The following is a 20,974-nucleotide window of genomic DNA, read 5'->3' on the forward strand; positions in this document are numbered from 1 at the left end:
GACTGCTTGGTTCAGTCATCATTTTGGTAAATATCACAGCAGCTTTCATAGTTTCTTTCCAAACTTCATTCTTTAATAGGTAGTTGGTACTGCACAGTGCCACTTACATTTCTGTGAGGTAATATAGTGAGACAAAGCAATGGATAACCACCTTGGGTATGTATTTTATGCTGAGTGGGTCACAGAATGCTTTGCGATCATTTCTTAAAAGCAGTTTCTCAACACACTGCAGTAGAAATTGCTATTTGGACCTCTGGTGCTTGCTCATTTAAAGAAAAACCATTAGGACAAATAAACCTGAGAATAATACCAGTCTACTACACTGGCAAAAAAGAATAACCATTTATTAAAGTAGATACAGAACACTTGTTTGCTTGGATTTTAATACTGCTTTACATTTTGTGTTTGTGAAACAGTTCCTATTATGATATGTTTGTTTATAATCCCAAATTTCAACTGATTACATATTTATTTTTCACTTGTCAAACACATAGTTGATAATCTGGAGGGGAAAATACATCAAAGGCATATGTACAATTATAGAAGTTTTTATTATACATGTCTCCTGGAAGATACATTTATTTATTACTTTTTACATATTCTAAAAGACATTCAAATGAAGATAAATAGATTCAAACTGGTTGCTAAACTTGTAGTTGAGGTCCTTCATTTTATTTTTTGTGATAAGAAAATCCAAAACTGTTAATGTTGAATTTCTCATAGTACATTCATCTAAAAACACAGTAAAAAAAAAAGTTGTAAAGATTGTAGATTGGTTCATTTAGGTGTTTTAGAGTGGCTTATTATCTAATTAACCGACTGCTGGGGATATTTGTTGGAGAAGAAAAACAAAATCTGGAGAAAATTCTCCCAGTTATTTATTCCTGATAAAGAAAGAAAATGAAAACAGAGAACACACAGCTGCGAAGCCACGCGATGTTGATCCTGGCCTAGCGCGTCATGTCCTGATGAACATTTTAAGTGTTTCCTTTTTCATAAAGATAAAAATCTGAAAAGAAAGACATACTGTATAGGTTTTTTCCCCAAAATATAGATTTTACAAAAATATATACATATAATATATAGAAGCTGAAATTATGCAAAACTGATAAAACACCACAGTAGAGTAAAGTGGGTGCAGCATTGAGATTATAATAAAACGTTCCCACAGCAGTTTGGGGGCTTCCCCCTCCCTTTACCTGTTTCATGATTTTATAATCACACCTAAAAGTATCATCAAGCCTGAAATAAAGGCACTACTGACATTGGGTAGTGCAAAGAACTCAGCTATTTCTTTGACTAAAAATAAAATAAATGAGTAGATGAAAATGCAAAGTGGCATACTTTTTTTTCAACTCATTCCAGTGTCAAAGCTTAACCCAAACATCTAAATATACAAATGCAGCCTGGAAATATTTTAGTGCAAATATGAAGAGGAACGGCATAATTTAAAGTTAACTTAAATAAGGTCCTGGAAGGGTAGGAGTCATTCTGTGAGGTCTCCCTCATAGGGATGATGAGTGTAATGGCATCTGGTGCAATGGAATACGTTTTAAAAATCAAGAAGACAAAAATCAGAGGTGAAACCCCCCCTTATTTATTATTTTAACTTATAAACTTATACGGGGAGACTAAAAGGGCGATTTTGTGGAAGATCAAAATATTTTCTTAGCTTTGTTGATGGGGGTCAAAAATAACGTGAGTTCTGAAGTCTGCACGCATAATGCTGGTGGTCAGTTGCCTACACGCTAGTGCATCTGAGAGAGCCCAGTTCTGGGTGGAAGGCTTCATCAGAAGGTCTCGTCGTCATTGCAGTTGGTAGCCCAGTGCCCAAACATCTCACAGATTTCACAGTAGGGGCGTTCCTCGCTCCGACTGCCGTGGTGTGTGGAGTGGGGCGGGTCCTCGGACATCTGGGCCTGGGTAGGACAATCCTCTGTATCGTGGAGATCAAAGCAGTCACATATGTCACAGAAGAGGCGGGGTTTCTTCTTGGACTGTTTCTCCTGGTCATCGCTGCAAATGTTACCAATGTGTATGATCAGAAACTCATCTCCCTCAGAAGAAATTCAAGAGACAGTATCATTTGTAAGGAATAAAACACAAGCAAGGATTCTGGTGCAGTCTGCGGAGCCTCAAGTACAAGTACTACGGTCCGCATTTAAAATCTTCAGATCAAACCATTGGCTCTCTTGCCAGATTTGTGGAAGTCAGTTTATGGCCAAATAATCACAAAGCAATTGTTTCTCCAATCCACTGGAGAACCTAACTTTTAAAAAATATATTGAAGTCAGTTGATTTATAATGTTTCATTAATTTTCTGCTGCATAGCAGAGACTCGGTTATATGTATATTTTCCTTTTTTTTTTAGTTTTTATTGGATTATAGTTGATTTACAGTGTTGTGAAACCTGCTGTACAGCAAAGTGAACCAGCCATACACATACATATAGCCCTCTTTTTATAGATTCTTTTCCCATATAGTTCACCATGGAGTATTGAGTAGAGTTCCCTGTGCTATAAGAGTAGATCATTATTAGTTATCTATTTTATGTACAGTAGTGTGTATATGGCAATCCCAGTCTCCCAATTTATCCCTCCTCCCCTTACTCCCTGGTGACCATAAGTCAAGACTGTTTTCTACATCTGTGACTCTATTTCTGTTTTTCAAATAAGTTCATTTGTACCATTTTTCTTTTAGATTTCACATAGAAGCCATATTTGTCCTTCTCTGTCTGGAGAACCTAACTTTAAAAACACACACGTATTTAGATGGAGCTAAGGTTCCACTCAGCATCGCTGAGCATGAAATACCTGTCGTAATTGTTCAGGTCGTCCCCGTTCCCATTCAGGGCTGCTTCTGACATCATCTCCACCTTCATCTTGAGGTCCTGATTCTTCCTCTGAAGGTCCACTATTACTGAATTGAGGAAGTCAATCTAATTTGTTTGGGGGAAAAAAAAATGTGTAAAATGCCTGAAATACGTACCCTGGAGCATCACGAAGTCAGCAATCATACTCAGGCTGTGGTCGCAGTGTGCTGAAGTCACAGGGGCCAGCAATGGCCGTGACTCAACACACACACACACAATTGTACAAAAAGCACAACCAGTTACTTGTTCAGCTAAACTGTAGAACCAATCCAGGACTTTCACGTTCTGTAGATTTGAATAAGCTTATGTAAATTCTCCTCAGACCACAATTTAACATTCACTTATTAGTTATGGTGGGATGCTAAGTGGGTCTTCAGAGAAAAAGGAAGGAGCTGTTTTGGGGTTTTCCTGTTTTGGGCCACACCCCATGGCATGTGGGATCTTAGTTCCCTGACCAGGGATTGAACTCGTGCCTCCTGCAGTGGAAGAGAGGAGTCTTAACCACTGGACTGACAGGGAAGTACCAAAAGAAGGATTTTAAAGAGAAGACTTAAGCTTCCTTTCAACTGATGCAGGCACACACTGAGAGGGCAACGTTCAGGGGACTGGGGCCCAGACTCGGGGAAGTGGAGTAAGGAGATGCCTGACCACCAGGAGGAAACACTCCTGTCCGACGTTTTAAAGCAAGGGCACTTTAATTTAAAAACGGTTTCTCCTCTCCTCTACAAATAATGAAAAGGTCTCATTTCTCTAAATGTCCATCAGGAAAAAAAAATCCTACTTTATAATTTAAAAAAATATTATGTGTGTGTGTGTGTACACTCATACATACATATTGGGTTGGCCAAAAAGTTCATTTGGGATTTTTCTGTAAGATGAAAGATCTGAACAAACTTTTTGGCCCATCTAGTATTTATTTTTCAAAGAAATATTTGGCCTTTTTCTCCCACCGGGGCAGTTACAAAACAAAGCTAGAAATCACTGGCTTTGTTATTCTCTGCAGAATATTCCTTCTGACATTGGAGGCAGACCCACTGACTCTTATCTCACTTCTCAAACTGTGTTTTGTAAGACTATATCCTGTTGGGAGCTACGTATCATATCAGGAAGGGGAAAAAAAAGCCATAAAATGGGAAGTACAGTGGGAAGCCACACATAGACACACACTCACATACATGCTCACAAATTAGGAAACATAAAACAAACCATTTGCTGATGGGAAGAAAAGTGTTGGCAGTGGCAGATGAAACAAACGGAAGCAGAAAGGAAGAGGGGGAGAGAAAACATTGTTAATTTTGTGCTCATTAGACATGTAAACTAAGCGCAGACAATGCTAGCCAGGGTTAAAGTCAGGCTGTTGGTTGAATTCTTACATGCCTTTCAAAGGAGATGTCGTAACAGACAAATCACCAACTCACTGAGTTTCTCTTTTATTTAAAAGTGAAAGATGGCTGTTGTACCTTTGAATTTTGAATGGGATAAATATGTCCAAAATATATAATTAAAACTGAAAATACATGTTTATTACTTCTGGGCTATCGGTTCAGATCAGTCGCTCAGTCGTGTCCAACTCTTTGCGACCCATGGACTGCAGCACGCCAGGCCTCCCTGTCCATCACCAACTCCCAGAGTTTAATCAAATTCATGGCCATTGAGTTGGTGATGCCATCCATTTCCAAAAATAGAATAGTTTACCTCCATGTAATCCCTTTTACAACTAAAGCTATTTTGATAATTTTGGCTTTAGGAAACAGTTTTCAAGAGCTGTCTTTTTAAGGTAAAGATGAGGAAGGAACCTTTAACAGAGTAATTCTACTTCTAGGAATTAATCCTAAAGAAATATTAGCATAGCTGTAATACGATAGATGTGCAAGACAGTACACTATAGCATTGTTTATAATGCACCTAAAAGATCAGAAACGTCCCAAAAGTCATGTCAACCAATAAGGACTGATTAAATTATGGTGTGTGTGTGTGTGTGTGTGTGTGTGTGTGTGTATCCATATAATGGAATACTATACACCTGTAAAAAATAAGAGATCAGTTTATAAGCCATCTGTGTAACAAAGGAGGGGAAAGACTGTGTTAGTCTTGGTTTGTATATACATTAAAAAAAAATCTCCGAAAAAATTTAAGAAGACAGTAATAACCCTGATTATCTGTTTAGGGGGTTGGAAACTGAGGAGAGGGATGGTGTTTGGAGGGAGTTTTTTTTTTTTTAACAGTGTATATATTTCTAATACTGTTCAATGCTCAGACCATATGAATACATTACCTAGTCAAAAGATTAAATGATTAAAAAAAAAAAACAAAACAAGTAAGCAAAGCAAAAGGAAGGCTTATTACCTGACTCTCCTGGGCTCTTTCATCCTCTTCTGCCTGAGTATCAGTATTACCTTATGGTAAAAAAAAAAAAGTGGAGGGGGGATATTTTAAAAAATTGCCATCCCATCTTGTTTTCTTGTTCTTACAACGCAAGGGCCAGTGGGAGAAACTCATTCTGGTGTGGAACCCCCACAGGCGCCCGAGCACACGCCTGGAGCTCCGGTCCGCATCTGCCCCCTGAGGCACGGCGGCGCTCTCGCGGGCTGGCCCACCGCGGGTGGCCTATCACGTCCGCCACGTTCTCCTCCCGGCAGTGCACCTTCAGAACCCGCGGTCGCTCCCGGCACGGCAGCGGTCACCTACTGCCTTATATAAATTTCTGCCAATGCGGGAAGGTTCGGAAGTGCGGAGAGGCAGGAGAGGCAGGCACGCGCCCTTTGAGTGGGTCTCCCTGGATGAAAGCGCGGGAGAGCCCAGGCCAGGGGGGCCCCCTCGGGGGGCGGCGCAGGTGCCTCCTTCCAAGGGCAGCTCTACCCCGGGAAGAGCTCCTCCCTGGAGGCGGCGGTGGTCACGTTACCTGAGGAGCTGCTGAGCTGCCTCTTGTTTTCTTTGAGTTGAAGCTCCAAGTTCTTTACCTTGAGCTCAAGCTTCACCTTATCAGACTCTAGAGACTGAACAACTGAATGCAAGGACTTGGCGGACGCGTTCTCTCCCCTGAGCGCCGTGACCTGAAATACATGGGCTGGCTTAGGCTCGGGGTCCGCGCACAGACAGGCCGCGGGAAGGCTCCCTCAGGAGGGTACCCTACCTCATTTCTCAGTTTTTCCAGCTCGGCATCCTTTTCTGTGAGTAAGGCACTAGTGATACTGATGGATTTCTGCAAGGAAGCTTTTTCTTCATCTGCGTCTTTTATTAACTTGGATTCTCTAAAAGACCAAAGAGTTCAAAAAAAATTCCAGAAATCAACTGGGAGGGTGGTCAGTGTACATGGATCGGAGAAAAACACTCAATTAACTTTAGCTTAATATAAGGGGAGAAAGTATCACAGGGAAGTTTTACAGGGACTTTAAGGCTATTATGCTGGTGAAATTTTACTTGAAGTTTTACTTACTGTGAGGGGAGAAAAAGTTTACCTATGCAGAGATATACCAGAATCTGCATATCATTGTATCCGTTTGAATTTAAAGAAACAAGTTAATAACTTCGGAAGATGAATTAAAAAAAACAAGACTGTTGCACCCCGCAAAGAATTATTAAAAACAAAAAATCTAACCCCCCTCCCAGATGAATTCTGTTATTTCTTGATTACCAGGCAATAACAACAATTAAAATACACACATGCAAAGCGATTGTACAGACATCATGCAGAGCAATTTTATGCTGGAAGTATCGATTGGTTCTCACTAATTTCAGTAACTTTGAGCAAGTTCCCAGAGTGTGTTTTGGAGATCTTATGGGCCAAAACAGTAGTAGAGATTATGACCACTATTCAAACTGAAGGATCATTACTTTTCGTCCATAAAGACTCTGAAGACGACTTTCGCTTGCTCATAGAAATGAAAGGTAAATTACAAAAAAAGCTAGGACAGAAATGTGAAGATGGATTTCCAGCTGCAGAATGGAAGCTGGGGGGACACCTGGAGGGAGCAGGTCAGTGCATGGGAAGTCTGTTCTCAGGCCGACTCAGCGTCTGGTTATCAGCACAGGGAGGGGCGCCAGGCTTTCCAGGAGGAAGATGTTTCTTGGAGTCAGGGGAGTGGGAAAAGAAAGGGAGAGATGAAAGGAAGACAGGGAAGGAGGGACACAACAGAGACGACTCCAAAGGGCAGGAGGCTACTGTGTGTTTATAAATGTGTGTGCTTTTATTTACATTTTTGTGGTGAAAATTCAAAAGTGCCAGTGTCACGAAAGCCGAGGAAAGACTGAGGAGGTGTCACAGATTGGAGGAGACTAAGGAGATGTGACAAGTGAAGGTGATGGGGTCTCCTAGATTGGACCCTGGGAGAGGAAAAAGGGCATGGAGTGGAAAAACGGGAAATCTCAACAACGTCTAGAGTTTGGCTAAGGGGTCTACACCAATGTTACTCTCTCGGTTTGGATCAAAGGACCAGGGGTGCTAAGGTGGACATGTGAGGGGAAGATGAGAGAAGGGGATGTAGGACTCTCTGTACTATATTTTTGGCTCCTGGAAACCTCAAATTTTGAAATAATTTTTTTTTTTTAATTACATGCAGTGTGAAACAAGAGGAAAAAAGACCTTGTATCACAAAAATATTTGGGGAAAAACATTACTGGTGGAAAATTTCCTAGCTAGCCCTTGGGTCTTACAACCTAAGGCACTGCCTTCACGTGGATAATCATCATTGAGAGTTCACGGTGCAAAGAGAAAAATCGCTCCTGGTTCTGTTGGGAAGAGCTGGGTGAACATGGAGCACGTAGTGGTTTGGTCTGTCTTAGAACCGACTGGAGGGATCAGAAACTGAGGCCCAGGTTAGAAATGGCAGAATGTATGTCTGGTTAGTGAGACCCAAGATATCCGGCACACGAATTACAGAATTCTCATGGTTTATGGTAAATTGAAGTTCTACACAAAGATGGAAAATATAAGTGTTGTATTTATCTCAGTGTGTGGCTTACACTTATACCCCAGAATAAGTAGTAAGAAAAGAATCTGAGACTTACAGAAAATGTCTTGAATTCAACACCCAAGTGTTATATGAACACTTGGTGATGTTAAATTACTAATTGCATGACACCTCACTAGGAAAGAGGATCGTGCTTACGTAAAACAAAAAACAAAAGAACCCCAAAGATTTAAATGAAAGGAATGTATAGGCATCTTTTTCTATCTGGAAATAAACATCTATTTTTATCTGAAGATTCAATAAATCTTCTGCTCCTTATGTTTCTATTAAAGGATATTTGGAAGTTCATTCTATTGTAAAATCTATTTCAGTTCCTTGCTATATACAGCACATTAGGTAAAGTGTAATAAGGCCATTAAAAGTAAGAGCTTGTATTTCCATGATTTGGCCATTTTTACTTTCTGCTTCTTTGTAAAATAATAAAGGAATTATTTCAAAGCAAACAATTGAGATTCGCTTATAAATTCAACTCAAATTTGAACAATGTGATTTTAAATATTTTTACTGAGAAGTATCAGGGTTGGGGGATTAGCAGATTTAGATTCTTCTAAATCTTTGTGTTAGGGAGGATAAGGACGCCATCAGCTGGCAGAAGAAAAAGGCACAGGTGTCTTTTTCTGCTTATCCCCACATACATATGGCCTCATAGCAAACAGTTATTTCTTGGACAAAAGTCATCAAAAGGTGGGTGGTTAAGAAAGGGATCTGACTTGTGATTTGTATACCAAATTCTGAAGGGACAAATAGACCTTGGCAGCTCCTCTTGGTGACAGGTCTTCAATGTCAGCATCTTAGGCAATTCCTGAGCCCAAATCCCACTGTGCAAACCAAGATGGTCTAAACTAAACTAGTTCTGCCAACATTACTGACACCTGAGTCACACATCACATCGACAAGAGGGCCTGTGTTACTTTAAAGACACTCTGGCTCGAGTGACTTGGCCTTACTAAAAATATCAAGGAGGGAAGATAAACATAACATGAAAGAAGGGCTTCAGGGGCCAGAAATCTTTCCCCCAAGAGAACGTATAACCCAGATTCTTTCCTGACTACTTACATAAGAAATAAATTCCGGTAATGAAGGAAATACCTTAAAGTGTTACGGGGCAGGCTTTAAAAACGCAAGATAACAAGAACCAAATATTAGGAACACGAAGAGAACTGCAAATACAGCAAGGAGAACTAAATTTGCACTGAAGTTCTGTGCTGTATATAGAGATATAAAAAAGATATGTGCGTGTGTGTGTGTGTGTACTGCTGAGGATATTTTTCAAAACAAAAGCAAGACACAGAGGGACAAAGGCAGCCAAAAAATATATACGACAACTTGGTTTACTAAAAAATATATGAAATTTATTTATTATAACGTGGATAGACTTTCTTTAGTCTTACCATTAAAGACACACAGATAGAGCAAAGGAAGCAAGTGTAGGAAAGGGAAAAGAGAGGGGGTGAGATGAGCATTGATAAGCAGCGCAAGCTCGAGACAGTCAGACACTTAGCAACCCACAGTGAGCTGAGTGAGCTGGAGGGGCAGTGACCTCTTCAGAATGGGCAGGCTGGCCGCCCACCAGTCTTCCTTCCTGACGGGAATCTTGCGGGGGTCGCCTGCAGAATTAATCCCGACTCTACAGTCCGCATCTAAGATTTTGGCTCTGGGCTTCCTTCTCTGACATCAAAGAGCCTATAGAAGGGAGGGAAGCCAAACTGGTTCCCGACTCTGCCATAGGCTTTCTGGCCAGAGGAACATGTTTCTCTCCTTCTGTCAGTTAGAGCAAGTCGAGGTTAGCTCTGCTTCATCTACTGGATGCCTTGGAAACTGCTTTGAAAGAGGTCTGCCTAACTCAGAGGCTGGTTTTCCAAAGAAATGATTACATTTTCAGGCTAAGAGAAAAAGTTTTACTGCATGTTGCCTGCGATTCAATGTTAGATAGCAAAAAAAAAACAGAGCAAATACAAGAAGGGGATACTAATGTCTTAATGATAAATATTTAGTTTTACCCCATGTCAGGAGTAAGTACTGCACTTCAAAATAATGAACAATATAGTCTGAATGAAGCAATTATATTCTTTCTTGGCTATGTATGTTGACTAAGATCTCAGTTCTTGCTTGAACAACCACATTTCAAATATCTTTTGTGATTTTTAAGTACTTTCCAGATTTTTTTTTCAGGTTTTTTTAAAAATGTGGACCATATTTAAAGTCTTTATTGAGCTTTCTACAATTTTTTTTTTTTTTTTAATGTTTTGGTTTTTTGACCACAGGCATATGAGTGGGATCTTAGCTCTCCAACCAGGGACAGAACCCCCACCCTCTACACTAGAAGATGAAGACCTAACCACAGGACTGCCAGAGAAGTCACGCCAGACTTTTAAATTAAGGAAGTATCCAGTTTTTTTTAGTACTCTATGCTACATGTACTTATCTGTTACCTACCTAGATCTACATACAAATCCTTTACAAAGCTGACTTTTAGAATGCATTCATGGTCCCCCCAAATTAGCTAAAATATATTTGCATCCAGACTTCTCAAACAGACCTAATTTTTCCATAAGGGTTAATTAACAATTTGAACCCCTCCCCCACCAAAGTTCTAAATATAAGAAGCCATGTTTAAAATTTTTTCACTCCCAGAAAAATTAACTTTATCTGCATTTTTCAATTAAAAGAATAATTTTCAAGAGAGATTCTCTTAAGCATACCCAGGACCTAACACGGGAGCAGAAAAATAAGGAGAAAAGTCACATGTCTAATCACACTTGGAGAGGCATGTAATTTAGTCAAAGTCACAAGGAAAGGACTAACAAAGCCTCTCATCTTTCTTTTTAAAAAATATTAAAAAGTAAAAATAAACAAACGTTAAATGTACAGTGAGCAAAGACCCCGTGTAAAAAGATCTGAAGTCCTGGGTCTTGTGCCTGCATCTGAGTTCTTAGCCAAGTTGCCCAAGTTTGGGTGTTTGGATTTCATCATTTTTAAATGCAAGCCCCAATATACATTTCAATGGTTTGTTTGGAGATATGAGAAATCTGTGAATTACAAGTGCTACATAAATGCAAAGGGATTAACTACATCAGTACTCACATCTGCTGATTTTTATACATTCCCTTACCAGAATGCTTCAGGAGTAAGTGCTATTATGTTTTCACATACCCTTGATAACTGCATATACGGGGTTCTTTTTAAAGAAATAAAGCCTTTTTCATGTAAAGTTAAATATCCCAAGGCCCCCATGGGCAGAGCTGTGCTTGTACCCAGGTCCCAAGGTAAGTCATAGCAGGCCAGTCACCACAACTCAGGAGGGGCACTTGGTGGACACCTGGCTGGACCAGGGGTGTGGCGGTTGTGAAACACATATGCAGTCTGATGTGAAACTTTAAAGAAGAAAGAGTTTAAGGATGTCTTAAAAAAAAAAGGAGGAAGGCACCCCTGGACTGAGGCCTCATTTCCTTCAGAATGTAGCTTATGGAACCCAAATATCTTTGTGGGCTAAATAAGGCCTTAGATTCTGCAGCAACTGCCGTGCAGGCAGGAGAACACTGTCAGCGTAAACGCCTGTGTCGGTGGTCAGTAAGGGAAACTTCCTCTGCCCTGACAGTCGAGAACAAGGTGCTCTGCAAGACTGTGAAGGAATTTTTCTTCCCTATTTTATTATGTTTTTTAAATTGAGGTATACAGGAATTCTTTTCAAAAAACTTATTTACTTATTTTTGGCCGTGCTGCACAAGCGCCACGTGGAATTCAAACTCGTGCCCCCTGCAGTGGAAGCAAGGAGTCTCTTCAGGGAAGCCCCAGGAATTCTTGATTGTACTATTTCTAAAGGTTTATTTTTCTTTTCACATTTAATAAGACAGAAAAGCACGTCCCTGTTGTGATGTACTCTACAGCAAACCACTGTACAGCAGCCCACAGGCTGTGGGTCTTAGCAACAGTGCACGCTAAACCTGCTTGGCATGCAGAGTAAAGCAGAGAGTTTCTCTAGACACAAACTGCACGTTTTAAAAGAGCAGACAGAGACCATCAGAAAGCATAAGCATCAGGCTTCTAAATGATTATTCCTGGGGGCCCATTTATCCTTACTCAAAAGTCCTGGAAACTTCCATTTGAATAGCATTTGATTGTCATCAAAGAATAACAAGTAACAAAGCTCTTTTTCAGAAAATAAATAGAAATGTTTAAAATGGTGCTTCCCATTATTGTGAAAAAATTAAACTTTTTATATAACTGAAATCAGTATTTATGCGCAGATCAATTACTCTAGGTAAAATGGCAGTATTTTTAGTTACTGAAACTAGGAGGTACAGCAGTATGTAATATGAGACCATCTGACTTTAGGATACTTCTGAATAAACGCAACTGAACATGACTTAAAAATCAAAAATCTTCTGTTAGTAATAATTCATACTGAAACTTTGCAAATTTGTCAATTATGAGTACCAAACTATCACAATGCAATTTTCTGAGTATAAGAAGGTCGTATGTTTTCTACAAGTCACTTCACACAGCATGTACCAACATTTTCCTTATTAAACACGTACACACACACACACAAAACAATATACACAAAAAGAAAAGCCTACCTCTTTTTCATTTCTAACAACTGATTATTGAGCACCGATCTCTCTTCTTCCAGCTGGAAAAAAATACACACAGGAAAAAAAAAGTTCAGTTCATAACAAGCCCTCAGAGAGGCTGATTTCTCATCCTGCAGGTCACATTCCCACGCTCCAGTGAAGCTAAAGCAACTGGCTTTCCTGAGAGGCAGTGAGACAAGACCAAGTGCACATCACCATGTGGATGGCATTCGAAGGGTGGAGTCTCAGCCACTGGGCCACCAGGGAAGTCCCACAGTTACTAATTTACAAATCACTTATGATCTCAATGACTCCTCTTCCTTGGGGACCTGAGAGTTGGAGTATTAAGCAACACTGTGTACATGCCCTATCTTAAACATCCAAAAATGTTTCCTTTACTTGCTAGATGTATGAGGGGAAGCTTCACTGTTAGCATTCTGGTTCCTTTCCTGAAATAACAGAAGGCAAATGTCACTAACTTGGGCAGGGCTAAGAACCGGTAATTTATTCTACAAGGGCCTCATCTTAGGCCTATTATATTCCACTCATTTCTTTCTCACCTATAAAATAAAGTTACAAAAGAATTCCCAGTGGTCCATTAGTTCTAACATTCTGTTCTTCTATGAAGGATGAAAAAACCAAAGATTCAGCTAGTCAACCTTGTGATGGAGACACACCTCTACTCCCAAACGACACCAGAGTTTAGTCAAATACAGTCACACTGTTAACAACACAAAAAGGTGAACAGACTCTTACAGGTAAAAAAATTATTTCTTTTTTGGCTGTACTGGGTCTTGTGGCCATGGGCTTACTTGCCCCACAGCATGTGGAATCTTCCCAGATCAGGGATTAAACCCAGGTCCCCTGCATTGCAGGGCAGATTCTTTACCACTGGGTCACCAGGGAAGTCCATTTTTTTGTTTGTTTGTTTTTTAATCAAAGGATAACAGCAAAGACTCTGTAATGGTTTCCATTTATATAAGAATTTATGGATTCTAGGATTTAAGATTCTAGGTTCCTGGAATTTAAGCTGCTACTCCCAGTAAGTAGTTGTGGTCTTATTTCTGATTACGTGTCAGTTATGTATGTGCTTTGCTATAAAGGTCTTTATACTCTAAAAATTCTTAAATAGAAACATATATGTTTTGAACATGAGTCTATCAAGAAATCTACAGAGGTTAACATACAGATTTTTTTTCCCACTATAGACGTTCCTTTCCTAGTCCAGTAAGATAAATCCTTCTGGTGCATGAGTAATTCACTTCACGGAAATACTTAATTTTTAAAGAGTAAAAGGAAGGAAAAAGAGTGGGAGGCAAACTTTAAAAAATGAAATGAGAGGGAGAACAACATCTGGAGAGTGGGATATGGCGATGGAGAGGGGCTCTCATTCCCTCTGCGTCCTTTTATGTGGTTTGTATTTATTTTTTAAACAAGGAAGACTGTTTTATAGTTATAAAAACTGAAACAAAGGAAAAAACTTAACGACTGCAAAATGACGACAAGGCAGATACAAATACATAAGTGACATGGCAGGTAATTCACAGCAGAGAAAATACAAGTAATCAATAAACACTTGGAAAATCATTCAACACTGCAAAGAACAGCATGCAGAGATTCTCCCTGTTTCTTGGAGGATGAAGTTCTTGTGCCTGAATTTCCATGGAACAGAAATTTAGGGTACTTATTGTACTGACTCTTTTATTTATTTTTTGGCTGTGCTGGGTCATCGTTGCCATGTGGGCTTTCTCTAGTTGTGGCAGGCTGGCTGGCATCACTAACTCAATGGCCATGAATTTGAGCAAACTCCAGGAGATAGTGAAGGGCAGTGCTGGAAAAGACTCTTGAGAGTCCCCTGGACAGCAAGGAGACTAAACCAGTCAATCCTAAAGAAAATCACAACGATTCCTACCAAAACTCTTTGGTGCGATATGTGGGTTTCTCACCGCAGTGGCTTCTCTAGGTTCAGAGGACGGGCTCGTGGGCTCAGTAGTTGTGTACAGGCTTAGCTGCTCCTCAGCATGTGAGATCATCCCAGACAAGGGATCGAACCCCTGTTCCCTGCACTGGAGGGGGGGATTCTTACCCACTGGACCACCAGGGAAGTCCTGTACCAATTCTTCATCGGAAATAGTTTTTTTTTTTTTCCTTCTGGTCCAGGATCGAATCCAGGATAACAAGTTTCATTTAGTAGTCATATTTCTTTAGTCTAGCTGGTTCTTCATTCTTTCCTTGTCTTTTGTGATCTTTTTTTTTTTTTTTGGCTGCACCACTCAGCTTGCAGGATTTTAGTTCCCCAACCAGTGGCGGCCGGGAGAAGTCACCTCACCCCCGAGGCCAGGGGCAGTGACCCCGAGGAGCCACCCCGAGCCCGAGGCCAGGGGCAGCAGCTGGAAGGAGCTACCCAAGGAGCGGTGGTTGCGCAGGCGCAGGAGGGCCTAGAGGAGCTATCCCAGGTTGAAGGTCAGGAACAGTGGCGGTAAGGAGATACCCCTCATCCAAGGTAAGGAGCAGCGGCTGTGCTTGGCTGGAGCAGCCGTGAAGAGAAACCCCCACGTCCAAGGTAAGAGAAACTCAAGTAAGATGGTAGGTGTTGCAAGAGGGCATCAGAGGGCAGACACACTGAAACCATACTCACAGAAAACTAGTCAATCTAATCACACTAGGACCACAGCCTTGTCTAACTCACTGAAACGAAGCCATGCCTACGGGGCAACCCAAGATGGGCGGGTCATGGTGGAGAGGTCTGACAGAACGTGGTCCACTGGAGAAGGGAATGGCAAGCCACTTCAGTATTCTTGCCTTGAGAACCCCATGAACAGTATGAAAAGGCAATATGATAGGACACCAAAAGAGAACAGGGAGGCCTGGCGTGCTGTGATTCATGGGGTCGCAAAGAGTCGGACACGACTGAGTGACTGAACTGAACTGAACTGAGCCAGGGACTGAACCGGGTTGACAACACAAATGAACTTCTTGGCCAACCCAAAAGAGAGGCAAAACTATAGCACCATAGAAGAGAGAAATGGTGTTTAGGAATTGGGAAGTGACTGACTATAAAAAGAGTATGAGAACTTCTTGGGGAGAAGAAAATCTTGATTGTAAGGGTATATCATATGACTGTATATATATGTCAAAACTCACCGAACCACATATCTATGAAAGGTGAATTTTATGTATATTTTACCTTAATAAATATAACTTTGTGGGGAGGGAGGCAAACCTAGACAGTACATTAAAAATCAGAGACATCACTTTGCCAACAAAGGTCCATATAGTCAAAGCTATGGTTTTTCCAGCAGTCATGTATGGATGTGAGAATTGGACCACAAAGAAGGCTGAGACTGAAGAATTGATGCTTTCGAATTGTGGTGCTGGAGAAGACTCTTGAGAGTCCCTTGGACTGAAAGGAGATCAAATCAGTCAATCCTAAAGGAAATCAACCCTGAATATTCATCAGTGGGAATGATGCTGAAGCTCCAATACTTTGGCCACCTGATGCAAAGAGCCGACTCATTGGAAAAGACCCTGATGCTGGGAAAGATTGAGGGCAGGAGGAGAAGGGGGCAACAGAGGATGAGATAATTGGATGGCATCACTGACTCAAGGGCCATGAATTTAAGCAAACTCTAGGAGATAAAGGACAGGGAAGCCTGGTGTGCCATGGGGTCACAAAGAGTAGGACACGACTTAGCAACTGAACAACAACAGGCAAATTTGAGTAATATATACAATATAGGTTTTGTAAAAAACAAAAACAATTATTATATATAGAGAGACTGTTACACAAACGAAGAGCACTATGGAAAGAAACACTCAACCATTTATAATGTTGCCTCAATGAAACAACAATAGGAGGAATGGTAACTTTGAAATGGTATGTATTTGTATTGTTTCATGTTACAAACATTTATCAGTTAAGTTCAGTAGCTCAGTCCTGTCTGACTCTGCGGCCCCATGGACTGTAGCACTCCAGGCCTCCCTGTCCATCACCAATTCCTGGAGCTTGCTCAAACTCATGTCCAATTATTTCTAATTGTAAAATAACATTACAATTTAAAAGATATGAATAATTTTATTTTTTAGAGGTATTAAGTTGTTCACAGATAAAATGATAGTATGTCTAGGATTTACTTCAAATTAATCCATGAAAGAGTAGAAGGTCAATGAGAGTAAAACTGAAACAAGAGTGACCAATAGGGACTTTCCTGGTGGTCCATTGGTTAAGACTTCACCTTCCAATGTAGGGGGCAGCAGTTCTATCTCTGGTTAGGGAATTAAGATCCCACATGCCTCGAGACCAAAACACCAAAACATAAAACAGACGCCAATATTGTAATGAAGATTCATTAAGATTTTTAAAATTTCTTTAAATTTAAAAATCATAAAAAAAAACTTTACCAAAAAGTGAATGACCAAGAGCTGACTGTCTTTGGAGTTGGATATCCAGGAATATCGCTGAACTTGTTTGTAATAAAAGGTTAAATAAAAGGCAGGGTTATTTTACAGAAAACTATTAAGAATACAGTGTTGCAGGGAAAATATATATTTTCCTGATACAAATGATCATGATTGGAGGGAACACTGGACCAGAAAACCTCAAAGAGCTCATCTGTCCACAAAACTGTTCTATAATGTGATAAACATGGTGGGTAATTTGTTTTAATGTATCATTTAAGAAAATACTAGCTTGTGTGACATGAAGGATGTGCTGAAGTTCAGAATCAAGACACACACTTCTGCTTCTGCAGGTCCAGTCGAACTACTTTATAATTTGTCTTATATGTAATTATTCTTTTCTTTTGAATTTCATTTCAAAATGTTTATTTTCTGATTAGTATCATGAGCTCTAAAACAAAGGATCAATATCTGAAATTCTCCCAAATAATAAATTTTCAGGATTCAAAAAACAAACAAAAAAACCCAAAAAGCTACTTGAATAAAAATTTTCCTGGAGGGACTTCCCTGGTAGTCCAGTGGCTAAAACTCCGGGATCCCAATACAGGGGCCAGGGTTCAATCCACAGTCAGGGAACTTGATCCCACATGTCACAACTAAGAGTTTGCTTTCCTTAACTAAAGATTCTGCATTCTGCAACTAAGACCCAGTGTAGCCAAATAAATAAACAAATATTTTTTAAAAACCTTCAGGGAGGAGAAGCAATGTTCTGTTCTGTTACTGGCAGGCACACAGTAGGCATTCCCAGGTGGCACAGTTGCTAAAGAATCCATCTCCCAATCCAGGAGAGGTGGGTTAGGTCCCTGGATTGGGAACATTCCCCAGAGAAGCAAAGGGCAACCTACACCAGTACTCCTGCCTGAAGAAGTCCATGGACAGAGGAGCCTGGCGGGCTGCAGTCCATGGGGTCACAAAAGTCGGGCACGACGGAGCACACACACATGGGCACATGGCAGGCACTCGAGAACTACGTGGCACGTGAACAACTGTGTCAGATAGTCGGTGAGCTGGCGCTGTCCTCGAGTGTCAGTAGCACTGGCACCGAGGAGCCCGGGTCCTCCTAGAGGGAGCTCTCTGCTCAGCTAGTCCAAGGGAGCCAGGGCTCAGCAGCTGCGATTGTCACTGACTTCCCCAGGGAAGTGGTTCACGCGTGGGCGACTCCAGCCTCTTCTCTAAGCTAGTGTTCTGAGGCCTAAAATAGCGGCTCCACCTTGACAGCACAAGACAAGGCTCCAGCCCCAGAGTCTGAAGACTTCTAGTCTGGCCTCCCACACAGACAGACTCCTGCTCTCAGAAGTGGAGAAGGTAATGGTGGAGGGAAGGAAGAGGAGGATTTGGCAATTTCTGTCGAACAGCCCTTTCAGAGAAGAAACAATTAATATTAGCTGTCTTGCCTAACACACACACACACACACACTTCTCTTTGTATACAGAACAAGAAGGACAGAAAGGAGAGAAAAAAGCAAATTTAGGAGAAAAAAAGCAAATTTAACTTTATACAAATTTAACAGAAGAAATAAAAAAGCAAAGTTAATATAAAAAATGACTGAGGGCAGAAAAACGTCCTTAAAAAAAAAAAATCTTTTGGCTGCAACACATGGCATGTGGGGATCCTAGTTCCCAGACCAGGGATTGAACCCCACCCTCTGCACTGGGAGCTTGGTCTTTTAACCGCTGGACCACCATGGAAGTCCTAGAAAAATGTTCTTTACCCCAAAGACATATTCTTTTCTAAGAACTCCCACTAGGTTTATACTATACATTTATTTTGTAAAACTTTAAAGTAGAATATATATATTTTTAAAAACCTAAGATGTTAATATCATTTTCTTACATATAAGCATATTTTACTTTTAAATAATATCAAACATCATCCTGATGTAAAAGATGAGGAAGTTTGCATACTTCCACTTGCTTTCAACTCTGTCACCTCAAATTTTGTTAGTCATATGCTCTGTACGTTTTTCTTATTTTTCCTTTGTCTTTGATCTTTTTTTCTTTTTGACTTGCAAATATTTTGAAGTTACCTCCACTAAATGATCAGAACTGATACCACCAATAATGGAATAAAGCAACAATGGGTATCACTTATGCTATTTTTCTGCTAAAAATGAGTGATCCAAATAGCATCATGAGGAAACACTTGAGAAAACCAAAATGAAAGATTTTATATGTACAGGCCTGTTTTGGGTTTTTTTTTTTTTAGTTATAAAAGACAAAGGCAGAGAACCATTCCAGATAAAGACGACTGAAGAGACCTGAGTCAACTGGATCCTGAATTAGGAAAAGAAAAAACACACAAAAACTATAAAGGACACCACCACCAACTGCCTAGGCAGGAATAGGGCCTGTACATTAGATAATAGTGTTCCATTTCTTGAATTTGACAATCACACTGTGGTTAGGTAAAAACAATTCCTTAGCCTATATGAGTATTCTGTGTTTTATTTTCAAAAACTTTCCACAAAGCATGAAATGATTTCCAAATAAAAAGTTGAAATCACAACTCTATTCCTCATCTGTAGTTCCCTAAACGGTCAGCTTAGCTGTCTATTTACCTGGACTTAGTACTCACCTCCAGTCCCTTTGCCCAGCTTTCCTCGATCTAGTAAGTCTTTGTTTTTTTTTCTTTTCCCTTTAATGTTTTGGCTGCATGACATGTGGGATCTTAGGTCCCCAACCAGGGATTGAACCTGCATCCCTTGTATTGGAAAGTAGGTTAACCAGTGGACCATCTGGGAAGTCCCAAGTTTTGCTTGGCTAAATTTTATCAGCAAGTAGCTACTTTCCAGAAGGATTCACAGATGCTGCAGCTTCCAAGTTCTTTCATGTTTGGAAACATCTGTCTTTTTACCTGAATAATAACTGCCTGTATATGATGCTCATGATCATATTTTCTGTCCATTAGAACTTGGGAAACAATGTGCTACGTTGTTTTTCCTTTTTTCTGGCATTGAATGCAGCTGCAGTCGGCTGTTTTTTCTCCCTTTTTAAGGAATCTGCTTTTTCTGCCTGGGGACCTGAAGAATCCTCTGTATACTTTCAGAAACATCTGTTAGGTCCCTGTCTATTTCTGACATATTTAGCAGTTCTGATACTGTACGGCTTTGGTCCTCAGTTTGTCTCCTTAACTCTTCCTTATCTCCACTCAGCTTGTATTATTTCATCCTTGTCTCTTTAAACAGTTGTTTTATTTACATCACTAAAGTTTTTTTTCTTTTTTAATATTTATTTATTTGGCTGCACCAGATCTTAGTTGAAGCGTGCAGGGTCTTTAGTTGTGGCATGCGAACACTTAGTTGTTGCATGTGGGAATCTAGTTCTCTGATGAGGGATCAAACCCTGGCCCCCTGCATTGGGAGTGCCCAGTCTTAGCCACTGGACCACCAGGCAAGTCCCTACATCATTTAAATTTTTATATAACACAGAGCAATATTTTACTCTGGGTAATGCTTTCTCATGGCCTGAATTCCTCATCACCCTTTGGATTCCTAGGTTCCTTTTTTTACTTTTTTCCTCTTTCAGTACAGTATGTTTTCAGTTGCTCATCCTACCATGGGCAGCTCTACTTAGACCTTCTATTTGCTCACATGTAATGTCAATGAATTATCCTTTATGTCCTTCCTACTTTATCTGAGCCCTTTCATCTTCATGTTCAAGCTACAACTGAAAATTGGGTGCTGCGGTCTATACTTTCTGTAGTCAGAGGGCCTGGGGCAAGGATGGGGAGAGTACAATTCAGTTGATGCATGGAGTCTGCTATAGGTCTCTCTCTGAGCTTTCTCCTCCAGATCCTGCATCTCACCCATTGTGCTGGGATAGAGGTAACTCTATTACCTGGCAGGTATTACAAGTTAGAAGGACTGATGCTGAAGCTGAAGCTCCAATACTCTGGCCACCTGATGTGAAGAGCCAACTCATTGGAAAAGACCCTGATGCTGGGAAAGAGTGAGGGCAGGAGGAGAAGGGGGCAATAGAGGATGAGATGGTTGGGTGGCATCATTGACTCAATGGACATGAGTTTGAGCAGGCTCTGGGAGAGGACAGGGAAGCCTGGCGGGCTACAGTCCAGGGGGTTGCAGAGTCAGGCACAACTGAGC

General features: G+C 40.6%; 1 protein-coding gene across 12 annotated transcripts in view; it reads right to left on the minus strand.

Moving 5' to 3' along the window:
- CLIP1 (CAP-Gly domain containing linker protein 1) overlaps positions 298–20,974 on the minus strand; it is a 145,054-nt gene continuing 124,377 nt past the window's right edge. For 8 of the 12 annotated variants that reach the window (XM_018061319.1, XM_018061312.1, XM_018061314.1 and 5 more), the window contains 7 exons: positions 12,423–12,475; positions 6,006–6,123; positions 5,775–5,925; positions 5,219–5,268; positions 4,079–4,084; positions 2,814–2,938; positions 298–2,016 (listed from right to left, as the gene is read on the minus strand). In XM_018061319.1, coding sequence (XP_017916808.1) covers positions 1,791–2,016; positions 2,814–2,938; positions 4,079–4,084; positions 5,219–5,268; positions 5,775–5,925; positions 6,006–6,123; positions 12,423–12,475 — 729 coding nt within the window. In that variant the 3' untranslated portion in view covers positions 298–1,790. The remainder of the gene's footprint in view (positions 2,017–2,813; positions 2,939–4,078; positions 4,085–5,218; positions 5,269–5,774; positions 5,926–6,005; positions 6,124–12,422; positions 12,476–20,974) is intronic. The other 4 variants (XM_018061311.1, XM_018061316.1, XM_018061313.1 and 1 more) reach the window with 2 other exon arrangements.

Source organism: Capra hircus, chromosome 17 (assembly GCF_001704415.2).
Source record: "Capra hircus breed San Clemente chromosome 17, ASM170441v1, whole genome shotgun sequence".
NCBI lineage: Eukaryota > Metazoa > Chordata > Mammalia > Artiodactyla > Bovidae > Capra > Capra hircus.